This window comes from Ranitomeya imitator, chromosome 1, assembly GCF_032444005.1.
Source record: "Ranitomeya imitator isolate aRanImi1 chromosome 1, aRanImi1.pri, whole genome shotgun sequence".
In the NCBI taxonomy this organism is placed as follows: domain Eukaryota; kingdom Metazoa; phylum Chordata; class Amphibia; order Anura; family Dendrobatidae; genus Ranitomeya; species Ranitomeya imitator.
Genome location: NC_091282.1, coordinates 635,499,883 through 635,515,995, shown reverse-complemented (window position 1 = coordinate 635,515,995; position 16,113 = coordinate 635,499,883). Strand labels below are relative to the sequence as shown.

The 16,113-nt window shown below is 43.9% G+C and overlaps 1 protein-coding gene across 2 annotated transcripts in view; it reads left to right on the top strand.

Annotated features, from left to right (window-relative positions):
* The window catches only part of ADAMTSL4 (ADAMTS like 4), a 186,169-nt gene that overhangs the window by 129,752 nt on the left and 40,304 nt on the right, over window positions 1–16,113 (top strand). For both annotated transcript variants that reach the window (XM_069727043.1, XM_069727052.1), the window contains exons 7-8: window positions 12,636–12,840; window positions 13,314–13,486. In XM_069727043.1, the coding sequence (XP_069583144.1) occupies window positions 12,636–12,840; window positions 13,314–13,486 (378 nt within the window). The remainder of the gene's footprint in view (window positions 1–12,635; window positions 12,841–13,313; window positions 13,487–16,113) is intronic.

The following is a 16,113-nucleotide window of genomic DNA, read 5'->3' as shown; positions in this document are numbered from 1 at the left end:
CTCTTCCAAAAATTCTTCAAAACGGCTTCAGGAAAATAACTTCCCCAATGGATAAGGAATAATATCCACACTTGATGTAACTTCTCTAACCGTACTATTACAGGGGAGAGCTCCAAGAGGAGTCATCACCTCATCTTGTGACATCTAGGTTGGGAGCTGTGGGACATGGTGTTCCTGTCATTTGGAAGTTCAACAACCGTACCATCTAGGAGGACCATTCACACTTTTTAGATGCTAAACTGGCCACATAATGATCAAGTGGCTGAAGATCTGAATAAAACTTATTTTTATTTTTGTTTATTTCTCATCTCCGTTGCAGAGATGATAGCTTGATAAATTTAGATGCTAATTTCCTCTTCAACCAAGGGGGCCTTAGTGGAGGTTCTTCACTTGGGGAGTTTACTTTGTCCCCATGTATGATGTTGCCCTGTTATAAGCAGACAGTGACATACAGGGTTAAAAGAAAGAAAATGTCCCAGATAAAGTCAGATTTGGCTTTCTCCTAACTGTGATATGGTAAAACTGATCTGTGTAACCAGGTCACATAGAGATCTCACTGCCAACACTTAGTGTGAGTAAAAGTACAGGAGGAGGCACGGGCGTACATAGAAATCACGAGGTCCCCATAGCAGAAGCTCTATTGGGGCCTGACTACCAAAGCAATAAATATAAATATTTGTCGGGTTCACAGAAGAGCATATCTCACAACTTTGCAACCTTCACAAATTAATTTTCCTCCTGCTGAAGTCCTAGATTCCTCTTTCATTGCCCCCATAAATTATGATGCCAACAAAAGTGCCCCCCAAACATAGTATGATACTTCCATGGTGAATTCTTCCAGTATAATGACCATACTGTTCCCCACTTCAACTGACAAGGCAAATTATGGTGACTTCAACACAGTATGATCCGCCAACTGTGACCTCCACACAGCCTTCTATGCAGTATAATGGCCTCACACCTCTCCACACTGTATAATGGGCTGCATTAGTCCTGCATACAATAGAATGGCCCACACACAGCCCTCCACACAGTATGATGGACCCCACACAAACGTTCACACTGTATAATTGCTTGCATACAGTATAATGGCTCCCACATAGCCCTCAAAATATTATAATGGCTCCCCATAGTCCTCCATATACAGTAGTATAATCCGCCCCATAATCCACCATATAGCATAATGCAGGGGTGGGGAACCTCCGGCCCATGGTGGCTTTTCATGCAGCCAACGGGAAGGTTCCCAGAGTCCAAAATGTCCTGACGGCAGCCGCATCCTGCCAACCCTTTAACTCCTAGTGCATGGCACACAGCGTTAATCACAGAACGCTGCCTGGCCTGCACATGAATGGTGTCTTCAGTGTGGGCGGGGTTAGTGTCGGGGTGGGTGAGGCTAATGCCGGGGTAGGCAGGGCCAGCACCAAATGCTCTCCCGTCCTACTGTCCCGGAAGAGGAGCTGCTGCAGCCAGAGTCCAGAGCGATCTCTGTGCTGGCAGCTCTGCAGGTGATCTGTGTGCCTCAGCTACTCTATGTGCCCCTCAGTGATCTCTGTTCCCCCTGTGATCTCTCTGCCCCTCGCAGCTATATGCCCCCCTCTGATTTCTGTGCCCCCCCGCTATATGCCCCAATATGATCTTTTTGCTCTCCCAAATATAAGCCCCGTGATTTCTGTGCCTCCCAGCTGTGCCCCATGTCATCTCTGTGCCATTCCTGTGATCCCTGTCACCCCAGCTATGTGCCCCCTGTGATCTCTGTGCCCCCCAATGATCTCTGTTCCCCTGTGATCTCTCTGCCCCCCACAGCTATATACCCCCCTGTGATCTCTGTGCTCCCAGCTATGTGCCCATCTGTGATCTGTTCCCCTGTGATTTCTGTGCCCTCCAGCTATATGCCCCCCTGTGATCTCTGAGCCTCCCAGCTATGTAACCCCCTGTTATTTCTGAGCCCTCCAGCTATATGCCCCCCCATTGATCTCTGTGCCTCGCAGCTATGTGCCCCCTGTGATCTGTGCCCCATGTCATCTCTGTGCCCCTCCTGTGATCCCTGTGCCCCTCAGCTATGTGCCCCCTGTGATCTGTGCCCCCCGCTATGTGCTCCAATATGATCTCTGTGCCTCCCAGCTATGTGCCCCCATGTCATCTCTGTTCCCCTCCTGTGATCCCTGTGCCCATTGTAATTTCTGTGCCCCCCCAGTGATCTGTTCCCCCTGTGCCCCCCCCCAGCTTTGTGCCCCCTGTGATCTCTGTTCCCTCTGTGATCTCTCTGCCCCTCCAGCTATATGTCCCCTGTGATCTGTGCGCCCCAGCGATGTACCCCCTGTGATCTCTGTTTCCCTGTGATTTATGAGACTTCCAGCTATATGCTCCCTGTGATCTGTGCCCCCCAGCTATGTGCATCCCTGTGATCTCTGTGGCTTCCAGATTTGTGCCCCCCTGTGATCTATGTGCCCTGTGATCTCTGTTCCCCCCTGCTATGCACCTCCTGCAATATTTGTGTGCTAATGTGATCTGTGCCCCATGATCTGTCTCCTCCAGCAATGTGCCCCCAGCTATGTGCCCCTCTGTGATCTCCATGCCCCCCTGCTTTGTGCCCTCCTTTGATCTTTGTGCCCCCCCAGTGATTTCATTTTCTGTACTCTCTACTATATGCCCCCCTGTGATTTCTGTGCTCTCCAGCTATATGCCCCTCCCTGTGATCTCTGTGCCCCCCAGTTATGTGCATCCCTGTGATCTCTGTGGCTCCCAACTTTGTGCCCCCTGTGATCACTGTGCCCCCTGCTATATATCCCCTGTGATATTTGTGCTCTCATGTGATCTGTGCCCCCTGTGATCTGTCCCCTCCAGCTATGTGCCCCCCAGCTATATGCCCCTCTGTGATCTCAGTACCCCCAGCTTTGTGCCCTCCTTTGATCTTTGTGCCCCCCAGTGATTACTGTACTCTCCAGCTATATGCCTCCTGTGATTTCTGTGTCCTCCAGCTATATGTCCCTCCCTGTGATCTCTGTGCCCCCCAGCTATGTGCATCCCTGTGATCTCTGTGGCTCCCAGCTTTGTGCCCCCCTGTGATCCCTGTGCCCCCTGCTATATACCCCCTGTGATATTTGTGCTCCCATGTGATCTGTGATCTGTCCCTTCCAGCTATGTTCCCCCCAGCAATGTGCCCCTCCGTGATCTCTGTGTCCCCCAGCTATGTGCCCTCCTCTGATCTTTGTGTCCCCCTGTGATTTCTGTGCCCCCCTGTGATCTTCGAGTCACCAGCCTCAGATATTGCAGGTTAACAGCAGCTCAGATTAGAGGCCAGGTCAATGCCACACAGAGTTCTAGCAGCAGACACATCTCTACAACAACTGTTAAGAGGAGACTTTGTGCAGCAGGCCTTCATGGTAAAATAGCTACTAGGAAACCACTGCTAAGGACAGGCAACCAGCAGAGGCAACTTGTTTGGGCTAAAGAACACAAGGAATGGACATTAGACCAGTGGAAATCTGTGCTTTGGTCTGATGAGTCCAAATTTGAGATCTTTGGTTCCAACCACCGTGTCTTTGTGCGACGCAGAAAAGGTGAACGGATGGACTCTGCATGCCTGGTTCCCACCGTGAAGCATGGAGGAGGAGGTGTGATGTGTGGGGGTGCTTTGCTGGTGACACTTGGGGATTTATTCAAAATTGAAGGCATACTGAACCAGCATGGCTACCACAGCATCTTGCAGCGGCATGCTATTCCATCCGGTTTGCGTTTAGTTGAACCATCATTTATTTTTCAACAGGACAGTGACCCCAAACACACCTGCAGGCTGTGTAAGGGCTATTTGATCAAAAAGGAGAGTGATGGGGTGCCACGCCAGATGAGCTAGCCTCCACAGTCACCAGACCTGAACCCAATCAAGATGGTTTGGGGTGAGCTGGACCGCAGAGTGAAGGCAAAAGGGCCAACAAGTGCTAAGCATCTCTGGGAAATCCTTCAAGGTTGTTGGAAGACCATTGCCGGTGACTACCTCTTGAAGCTCATCAAGAGAATGCCAAGAGTATGCAAAGCAGTCATCAAAGCAAAAGGTGGCTACTTTGAAGAACCTAGAATATAAGACATAAGTTCAGTTGTTTCACACTTTTTTGTTAAGTATATAATTCCACATGTGTTAATTCATAGTTTTGATGCCTTCAGTGTGAATGTACAATTTTCACAGTCATGAAAATACAGAAAAATTTTTAAATGAGAAGATGTGTCCAAACTTTTGGTCTGTACTGTATAGATAGATAGATAGATAGATAGATAGGGCATAAAGTAATATATACAAATGATTAGCAAAAAGGGAAATTTGCCTTCCGTGTGTGTCAATGAAGAAATGTTCAGGTCATCCCTCATATTTTTCAATCTCACCAAACCGTGAAGTGAAAAATACCTACCCCACTCCTACAGCAACTGTTGTTCTCAAAGAGGAAGCTGCCGCCTCATTAATCCTGCTACCCTCAGAAAGATAAACTGGACTTGTTCTTTCATAGATGTCACATGCTGGAGATATATACCAAGTGAGGGCAGAGAGCAGTGTCTGACTGTACAAATTTTGGCTGATGGGAAGTAATATTTCACTGTAAACTGTGGAGGTCTTGTAGACCACCCAGCAGGACCATTCCTAGTGCCACTTGTCAAGTTCACACAGCTAATTTGGGGGCAGTAATTGCTATTGACTTTTTACACTTTTTTTAGTGACACCATACTAAGATTTGGAAAGGACTTCTCACCCACCATGATAAAAACTTATGATACCAACATGCTTACTAACTCCAGATTTCATTTTCGATTGACAGTTGAGATCTTCCCTCTATATGAAATTACCTTGGGTTGTGCATGTGAGGAGTTTTTAACCCGTTGTTGTAGAAGGGCCACAAAACTTTCATACAATCTATTTTCCTGTTTTTCGCCCTGCTCCAGTTGATTGACAGGTCGCTTCCATGTGTATACATTGTAGTACAACGATATCCACACTGTGCAGTGATGAGACAGTGACCCAGCAAAGTTCAAAGCAAAAAGTTTTTAATGTACAAAGCACACACAGTGCACAGCACGCTGTATCCTTCGGATCGCAGCCGGGAAAGCAAAGACAGTCCGTGACCGATTGCCATGGTCGACTGCACCACCATGTACGCTGAGGGTGCCAGGCCATTTGGCTCCGCTTGGCTCTGTGTTGCCTCACACAGGTTGAGCTCTGCAAAGCCTTCTTCTCTGCCTGCAAGACCAAAACTGACACACCCCACCCTCTGCTGCAGGTGTGTTTACAAAAGAACCTGTGGCCGTCGGCCACATGGAAAACCCAGGGCAGGGGAGGAAACAGACTGCCCCACTAACATCCTGTAGTCCGTTTAAAAAATAAAAGCCCAAAACAGGTTTTCGTATATGTGCCCTGGACACATAGCATGCCCCTGACCAATACTCACTTTTATTTTGCATTGCAATCACAGCTATGCCTGTGACTATAAGGCACTCCCACGGCCTCCATATGCTTCTTTGCACATCCTCAGGGACACATAGTAACCCTCGCATATAACACTGGTCACTGTCTCACAACATAGAGATATGTCAATGAACCCGAGCAGGTGGGGCGTCATCAAACTAATCAAGTCTCTCCTTATAGTAGGAATATAAATCAGCTCACCCGTGATGCATAAGCTGAGTTTCGGGAGCACGGACCCGCTGTGTCCAGGCGTGTAGAATCCAAGAAAAAAAATGTCCAGCTTCACCGAATCCGTGAAAAAAAGTTTTCTTTATTCACAAACTTAAACATGGAGGATACAAACTTCAGCACAAACCATATGGGTAAGAATCTCAACGCGTTTCTGGAGACTAAGCTCCCTTAACATGATTAATTAATGTCATGATTAGGTGAGCTTAGTCTCCAGAAACGCGTTGAGATTCTTACCCATATGGTTTGTGCTGAAGTTTGTATCCTCCATGTTTAAGTTTGTGAATAAAGAAAACTTTTTTTCACGGATTCGGTGAAGCTGGACATTGTCTTCTCTCCTTATAGTGCCCGACATAGTAAACCATGCTTTTCCAGGGTAAAACATACCTGGCTGAAATGGCATAGCCAGGCTCTGATTCATGCTGCCCGTGGTTCAGGCAAAATTAATCTAGTAACAGGTTCCCTTGAATGGGCTTTGAAACATAACTAGGCATATTTACCAAGCCAGAAACCAATTTACATACATTTATTTGGGGTTATTTGCTCCTCATCCGTGCAAAGCAGGGTGTAGCTGGCTGTAAGATAAAGATAAGCCTCTTCCAAAGATCTCTGGCAGTGTCTTTTTCATAAAGAGCACAAGAGCGCTGCTGTGTATGGGAGAGTCAGGAGAGATAGCTGACTGTTGAACGATGGTTCGGCCGACAGCTATCTAATATGTTTGGGGGGGGGGCTTTAAAGTATTAGCACCTCTTACTTACTGTCATGAGCACCATCTGGATCCAAAGAGTCTGATTAATCCAGGGAAACCCTGTTCGGCACTTATGAGGGGCTAATGGCTAATATCCCTAGTCGAGTAGGCTCATTAGTGGTCGCACATTGACTCATAGGGCAGGTGCCCCAATAGGTGACTCTAGGTTTCTCCATCTAGGAGAGAGCTAATTTGCAACATTTTTGGTTAATTGAATTTGCTCTTTGCTTGGATCTGGTATGCGAGGTTAGACATGCCCATGACCTATGGGCATTAGTTCTTAGAAAAAAAGCCCATATTTTTACCCACATGCCAACAAATTTAAGGCTCCTCTTTCAGCCATCTGTCCCTGGGCTACATGATTTTTTTGTTGGAGGGTTTACATTGTCAGAACATATTGTTAACGCATTGTGTCTAGGCGTTGTCTTGGCACAATGTCCCCAACACTCTGTGATCTTCTCCCGAACAAGTTACTTGTGTGTTCTTTCCTCGTGGCATTTCAGGTGGCCTACCAGAGAAATTCGTTACCTTACCCAGCTCAGACTTGCTATGGGGGATCTTCAAATTGGGAAATTGGCATAATTAGTTCTACTTTTTGTATTTTTACTTGGATTGCAAGGTTCAGGTTACAGCCCTCTAAAGGAAAATGGGGGCAAGGAGAGAGGAAGGGGGTGGGTGGTGTTAAATGACTACACTGATTCCTATATTTCTCATGTTGGAAGGCTGTGCCTCGTAACCACACAGCTGTAACCACAACACGAATGTAGCTGCCTCTCTCGAGAGTAATGAGGGCTGCGGGCTTGACTTGCACACACTTTGCATACATTTCAGAGCTTATATAAAATGTTCCCTTAGGGCTAAGACACTCGCTGGCATAAAGCCACAGAGGCTGTGGGACAGGAAGGTGGTAAAGGATGTAATCTTGATTGTGCGTCAAAACAACCACAACACAAATAATTAACTCAATTATCAGATAAAAGGAAACAATTCCCATGTTCTAGAAAGTGAAGTGTGATTCTACAACAGAGCTGTGAAGGTGAAGTCTAAAGAGCCAAATGGAAATCACAGATGAGTTGTACCAACTACTGGATTAACAACTCAGCTATGCTACATTAGTGCTTCCATATGTAATTACATCACACAAAGTTGTGAAACTTCCATCTAGTCTCACTCACGCAACATGAAAAGCATAGTATGCTTTAATATAGCCTCACCAAGCCACTAACTCCACCATCATAGCCAATGTTCCCCTAACATGGGTAGATACCTGTAAAAAACGATAACCCATAACATTAAAACTACGGAGATGGTTATTCCATCACAGTAGCTTGGGTCAAGGAGTGGAATAGATTTGGAAAAAATTTAGCAGTTCTAGAATTTAATGTGTTGAAAGCAGGAAAAAAAATGGGCAAGCGTAAAGATCAAAGCGACTTTAACCTTCGTCCGGCTGAGTAGGTACAATTGTAACTATTCCGTTTTAAAATTGCAATAACTTTTTTTTTCGAAAAGCCGTAGAGGGCTGAAATTTTGTGACATCTCTCCAATTTTGGTCCAGAATATATTGGCCAAATTTCAATAAAATATATATGAAGGTACAAATTGTACCTCTGCAGCCTGTTAACGTTGTAAAATTATGCAGCCTGACGAAGGTTAACAAGGTCCAAATTTTGATGGCTAGACAACTAGGTCAAAGCGCCTCCAAAATGGCAAATCTTGTGGTTAAATATGAGCAAAAGGATTCACACTACCCTGCTCCAGAGGCTTAGTAATTGCAATAAGTGCCCAAGATCCTGGCATTTGAGTGTCACCTCAAGGAATTATGTACTGATCTGGTCTGCCTGCCATGGACCAGAGTAGAGCAATTATTTTTTGTTTTAATCACCTCTACTTTAGGGGTCTTACCGTTATCCAGTGATTGAAACCTACTAGACATCAGTGAAGAAATTTGCAAGAAGGTGGAAGTTCTGCAAAAAATTTTTTCGACATCCCCGCCTCCTCTTTTTATTAGACAGTCTGACGCAATTGTGTGTGCGTCATGGCACAACGATAATGTTGCAGAAGGCCAGCTAATCAAAACAGGATCCAGGGATGGTAGGAGATGATTTGAATTGCTCCTATCCATTGACTATGGAATACTAACCTGGCTGATTGACCAGGGTCCTTCCTATTGATTCTCACATCCCTAGTACCTGACAAAAATGGTCCATAGAAAGACTACGGGTGAATTGGAGAAAAGGACATGGCTACCTAAAACTTACTGAATAAGGCGTGAAGGCTAGTCACAAAAGAGCTACTTGGCAGGTTTCATGTGGATGTTGACTTGACCTGTACCATCTACGTCCTTTTTCCAACACTAGTTAGACTTTATATAGAAAGTATAGGCTATTTACCAGTCATAAGGTTTATAGTTTTTAAGGTTGAAAGTAGACACAAGTCCCCTAAGTTCAACCTATAGCCTAATACGGTAATCTAGGGGAAAGTATGAAGGACTATACAAAATTATATTTTTAGGTTGGATTAGAATGTCATACATTATCTATCAATCTATGAAAATGTCTCATTCCCACCTGGCTTAAGGTTGTCCACAGCCTTGATCTCAAGATAAAACTATTGTTCTAAAGGTACCGTCACACTCAGCAACTTTGCAACGAGAACGACAACGATCCGTGACGTTGCAGCGTCCTGGATAGCGATCTCGTTGTGTTTGACACGCTGCAGCGATCTGGATCCCGCTGTGCCATCGCTGGTCGGAGCTAGAAGTCCAGAACTTTATTTCGTCGTCAGGTCGGCGTGACTCGTCATGTTTGACATCAAAAGCAACGATGCCAGAAATGTTTTACATGGAGCTAACAACCAGCGAGAACGATAAGTGAGTCGCCGTTACGTCACTGGATCGCTCCTGTATCGTTCTGGAGTTGCTGTGTTTGACGTCTGTACAGCGACCTAAACAGCGACGCTCCAGCGATCGGCTCATTGTCTATATCGCTGCAGAATCGCTGAGTGTGACGGTACCTTAACTGTATAAAGACACATATGATGCAATGTAGTACCCAACAGAGATGTATGACTACTTATTGGATCGAAAGGAATGGCAGAAGATAACAGACTAGTTTAGTGCCTCCAGCTGATTATAAAAACAACATTGGCTCTTAGACAGCAGACTCATTAGCAACTGAAGCGTGATCAAGTTCATGCAGAGAAAAGATTGTAGGTAACATGGTCGCATACAGATCCATGGGAGACGGAGTCGTACTCCAAACATTCAGAGATGGTCTCCGGCAGCTATCAAGACCACATGCGAGACTATAAAGCTTCAGGTCCTTGTGATGTAGAGCCAGAACCACTGGTCCAGTTCCAGCAAAAGTACATGACTGTGTGGAGAGAAAATGGGATGTTTCAGAGGCCAAACACTGAGTGTCTGTTAACCCCATACCATGTCCAGAACTCTTGGAAACTTTCTAGACAGCAGAGAGCCCAGGTCTCTGCATCCTGCAGCTTTTATTAAAATCAGCTTTTTTCGAACAATATCTAGCATGTGCTGTCCTTAATTAAAAACATATTTCACAATATAACCCAGAAATAAATTTATGATGATTAAAAACAGTTTTATTTCCCAGTAGTCTCCCAGTTGACCTTAGAGAAGTTCTGACAAAAGTCCAAAGAATTTCCTCCTTGATCATCTTATCACAACTACAAAACTCCTATGACAATGCCGAGCACATCCAAAAGATGGTAGATGGAACAGATCCTGGAGTTTGTGTGTCCGTAAAGATGTAACATAAAGCTCCTTGGTCTCAGTGAAAACTGTTTCTGGGACCACCAACTATCTCCCTTCTCATTAAATGGTCTTCTCATATAGGGCTGGGGGAATTGCTGAGATCCACCATGCTCCAAGGCCCAAGGCTGTTTAATTTACCAGTTGTGAAGACTCTGTATTTGTCACTTTGCATTTGTTTCTTGACATTGCTATTGGACTATTTTGTGTTTAAGGCTACTTTCACACTAGCGTTGGTACGGGGCCGTCGCCATGCGTCGGCCTGACGTACCGACGCAAACTGCGAAAAAAAAGAACAACGTGGGCAGCGGATGCAGTTTTACAATGCATCTGCTGCCCCATTGAAAGGTCCGGGGAGGAGGGGGCGGAGTTCTAGTCGCGCATGCACGGTCGGAAATGGCGGACTCGACGCACCAAAAAACGTTACATGGAACATTTTTTTGTGCCGACGGTCCACCAAAACACGACGCATCCGTCGCATGACGGATGCGACGTGTGGCGATACGTCGCAATGCGTCGCTAATGAAAGTCTATGGAGAAAAAACGCATCCTGCGTGCAACCCCTTCAGGATGCGCTTTTACTCCAAAACGACGCATTGCAACGTACGTCAAAAAACGCTAGTGTGAAAGTAGCCTCAGCTTTATGTGAACACAAAAGAACCCATTGGTGCTCACCAGATCTCCTGCCTCTTTACTTCTTCTATCATACATAATCCCCAGTTCATGCCAAGAGTCAGAGTGTCTGCATCCCTTCTAATGAGGTGCCTTTCTATAGTAATTCCAGAGAGTTGGTCTGGCAACTCTCTGATCCACTCCCATGAACTACTCCAAACCACAAAATAAAAAATCAAGACAAATTTAATGAAAATATGAGATGGAGTCCAGAATGTGATAATGAAGGACGTGTGTGGTCCAATGATGGACTTTTACGTGAACCATTGTCCACATATTAATAATGTTTCCATTTAATCCATGTTTGTGGTTCCCATTCCTGATATATTGCCTTTCTTCCCTGTATCGGAATCTAGTCTTTATAGTGAAGTGGGCTTACTGCTCAACTCTTCTTCCTGAGGGCCATGCTTAGTTGGCTATAATGGCTACATTTACATACAGGTAAGAGAGGGTTATATCTCAGGAATTGAGAGGCTCAAGATCAAAAGAAAAACAACCCCAGATTCAGGAGGATAGAGACATTTACAACAGGTTAAAATAAATTCATATTTATGTCAAGTGACATGTTTTCTTTATGTATGTATTTTTGATCAAGCTCAGCCAAAACATGAAAACCATGAACTAAGGCGTACTCATCCTGAGAGATACTCTTAGGCTGCCTTCACACATCAGGTTTTTTGTTTCAGGCTAAATCCGGCTCTCGGGAGAAAAAACGGAACCGGAAAAAATAAGAACCGGATCCGTTTTTTCCCCCCATTGACTTGTATTAGCACCGGATTGTGCCTGATGGCCCAGCGTTCCTTCCGGTTTGATGCCGGATCCAGCGTACACTCGATTCCGGCGTCTGGAAAAACGTCTACTGTAACATTTTTTGTCTCCGGCGAAAAAGCCTGAAGTGCCGGATCTGGCGCTTCTGACTGTTTGCTAGAATAGAAGCATATGGGAGCTTGAAGGTGCCGGATGCAGAAAATGGCGGATCCGGCGGCCTGATCCGTTTTTTTAAACTGAGCATGCTCCAATTTTTTTATTATCCAATAATCTAGATAGGCTAGCCGGTCTAGTCTCTAGATAGGCTAGTCTTTCACAATCTGCGCCGGATCCAGTTTTTCCAACATTCGCCGGATTTAGCCTGAAACAAAAAACCTTATGTGTGAAAGTAGCCTTACATATATTATTTTTAGCACTCCGGAACTGAATTTTTTTCTGGAATGACTTCTATGAACATGTGGATGCCTGATCTCAGATCTAATATGCAGTGCATTTCAGAATTTAGGTTAGTGTAACCCATAGAACTATCTCTACTTACTGGCTGTGAACCATGTGTTACATCTGTGTCCTCACCTACCACAGAGCTCCAGGAATATATTTTTAGTCATTTCCAAATATATAACAGTTGCCAAAATTGGTCCTTTAATAAAGGAAGCAAGTTCTTTCATGGGGGTTGTAACATAGAATCAAGCTCCAACTCCATACAGTCTACCTCTATTGTTAGCAGAATATAAGACCTTTTGGCCTGACCATTCACAATCGCAATCATCATTCAGAATGAAGAACAACATTCACTTCCATTTTTGTGACTCCTGAAAATAAACCATTCACAGGGTGTTTTTCTGATGTGACCTCCAGTGATCATCTGTAATATGTAGAGGAACCTGAACCTGTTTACTTTCCCTGCAGTGCCTCAACAGTAGATATTAGGCATTACATTGTGACTTTTGTCCTGGTGGCTTTGGAAATAACACTATTATTTTTCTTAATTGCAGAGCCCAGGTTGTGATGGCATATTAGGATCGAATAGCACACTGGACACGTGCGGAGTGTGTGGTGGAGATGGCTCTTCATGCAAGTTCATCACTGGGACTTTTAAGGACACTAATATTCCTATTGGCTACCACAAAATTCTGGAGATCCCAAAAGGAGCCACACAAATCAGTGTCCGAGAACTTACTTGGAGCCCTAACTACCTAGGTAGGAAAGACAGGAAACAGTGGGTATAATAAAGAGGGCACTGTCACTTATTAGTTAAGGATACTACCATTGTGAACCATGTTTATGGTTTTCTGGAAGAATAATTGATGGCTGACCATGGTCAGTATGAATCAGATAATAAGAGATCAAGGCACATGGAAGATAAATGAAGAATTTAGTAGAGAGGAAACTTGGCTCTATATGGGCATAGAAATTCAAACATGTAGAGAACTTGGTAGATTACATAAAAGAGGACTAAATAATTAAAACATTGATTTTAAGAGGCGAAAGGCAGCGGACTAGATATTGTGGAATGGAAGGGATTAAGGCAAGATAGGATGTAAATCTTAGAACTGGCCATTGTTAATTACACAAAGGAAATGCACATTTCATGGCATTCTGGCATGTAAACTATGGTTAGATTAAATTTTTGCATATGTATGAAAGACCCATATCTTCTAAATATGTTTTAGCTTTAAGAAATCGATCTGGAAAATCCATTATTAATGGCAACTGGGCAGTAGACCCACCTGGAAAATATGAAGCTGGAAGCACTGTGTTTTCCTACACCCAACCTGGACGTGAGGAACAAGAAGGGGAATCGTTTAGTGCCTCCGGACCCACCTCCGAAGCTCTTGACGTCTATGTGAGTATGAACGCATAAAAATTATTCTTGTCACACCATATTTCTTCCATATCTCATATGCTTCATTACTTCTACAATTTTCTGCTACAGGTTAGGGTTTGTAGAACAAACCCTGACAGTTTGAAAGACCGTTGGGCAATGTGGGTACTTACAAACCACACATGTGGTATGTGTGCTGGGACCCTCAACCACAAAGTTCAGCAGGTTTAATAGTTCAATCTTTTTGGTAGCATGAGTTCAAAATACATATCTTCATTATTGGTCATGGTCTTCTTTCCATACATGGGGTAGAATTTTCATAGGCAACAGTACGTTATAGTTATCTTTCCAAATTCAGCTTTATCTTTTCTTTCAATAATTGCTCTGAGAATATATTTAGCACTATATACTTTATGTCCAGTGATAAATTGCCCCAAACTCTGAGGCTATGTAGCAATTTGTCCTTTTTACATCCACTATCTGGCTCACTCGGAATTTATCTTCGGCACTCAGGTCCCAAATGAGGTCAAATTGAAACCTTCTATGTTAACTGATTTAAAATGGATTTGATTGCACCAGTTCTGGACCCTGTGCCAAGCTTGAGGTTACCTCATGTGCGATGAAAGAGATGGGCTGCTTGCTACTTCCTAGGGTGGGAAAAAGTCTAGAGAAATGCTGCCAGACTGACGAAAGAACAGAAGTTCTGAAAACGTTTCAGATTCTAAATAACATATGGGTCTTGGCAAGAAGAACAGAGAAGTGGGAGACGAAGCAAGGTAGAGGAGTCCAGGTCTTTGGTTGGGACCAAATGCTATATAAGTTGGTGGGCTTTGATGTGCAATTTTGAAATTCAGTCCTGTGCTGACCTTGGGACCTTGTAGAGTTTTGGTTTTCTATGTCACTGATCCTAATAGATATCTTCATCAATGAGATTCCTTCTAATTCCTCCTTCCCTGTTTGTGTAAATATCCCATTAATACAATGCTTACAGATCCCTATATGTTCATGTAGCATTTCAATTCTGATTATTTCATTACCCTTCCCAAACAGACACTTTAACCTGATAATTATATACGTGGTACTGAAAAACAAAAAAATGTTCAAAACACATCCAATAAATGTCCTGATGGGTGGGACAGAACACTATTAGCATTATCTATCTAGCAAAAATCCAAAGAAGCCCATTACAGTTGGTGCAAATCGATTTGCAGGACCTGGTCAATTGGACACGTTAGTAATATAAAGTCGCCGGAGGGGAACCCTAAGAACCCCCTACTACCAAACGGAATCTGCAGCTCTTCTTTTGATTAACCAGCCTGTAACAACATCACGCCGCAATGACGAAATCTCCTTAGGCCATTTAATCAAAAGAGAAGCCACGGATGAAGAGAGATAGAAGGCAGTTAGTAGGACTCCCGTCCAGTGGCCACAGATTACTTTTGGATCCTCTTGATTGATGTGCTCTGCTCTAAGGGTATGTGCACACGTATTTTTGAGGGCTGCAGATTTTTCCACAGCGGATTTCATGAATCCGCAGGTAAAAGGCACTGCGTTTTACCTACGGATTTACCGCGGTTTTTATGTGGAATTTGTGTGGATTCCACCTGCGGTTTTACACCTGCAGATTCCTATTATGGAGCAGGTGTAAACCGCAGCGGAATCCGTAAAAAGAATTGAAATGCTGCGGAATGTAACCCGCAGTGTCTCTGCGCGTTTTTTTCTTCAGCATGGGCACTGCGGATTGCGTTTTCCATAGGTTTACATTGTACTGTAAACGCATGGAAAGCTGCTGCGAATCCGCAGCAAAATCCACAATGTGTGCACATAGCCTAAAGGGCCATCTTCTCCTACTTTCCAGATTAAGTTTGTGATATCTACTTAAGAATGCCAAGCTTAAAATGAAATCAGAAGTTGAAGACATGTACTGAACATGCAGAATAATAATACATAAAAGAGAAAAGGTGGCCATACCATTAAGATAACTGTAGGCCAAACACCGGCAACCATCTCTCATGACCCTCCTCCATCTATATACATAAGTACTTGACCAAGCCTCCATATGTTCTGTATAGACTTCCCTATCTATCTTCCCTAGGAACAAAATGAGTGGGCATTGAAACTCCAAATGCACAATTCATCTCTACCTAGACACCATGTGTCGGCAGAGTATTGGAACCCCATAAACATTATCTGGTTAGCCTTTGCCACTGTAAACAACAGGTTCGGCCGAGTTTATTATGTATAGGGGTCATAAAATAAAATTACACATTTATTAAAGTTGTTGTCTCATATTTTTATACAGTCATGGCTGAAAATTTTGGCACCCTTGAAATTGTTCCAGAAAATGAAGTATTTCTCCTGAAAAATTATTGCAATTCTGCATGTTTTGTTAAACACAAATTTATTTCCTTTGTGTATATTGGAACAATATAAAAAAAACTGAGAAAAAAGGCAAATTGAACTTAATTTCATACAAAACCCCAAAAATAGGCCTGACAAAATTGTTGGCACTTTTTCAAAATTGTGGGTAAACACCTTTGTTTCAAGCATATGATGCTCGTTCAAAATCACCTGTTGTTATGAGCAATCTCAGAGAGACCCAGCAAGACTGGCACCAATCCAGCAAAAGCGCAAGCTGACCCAGCTAA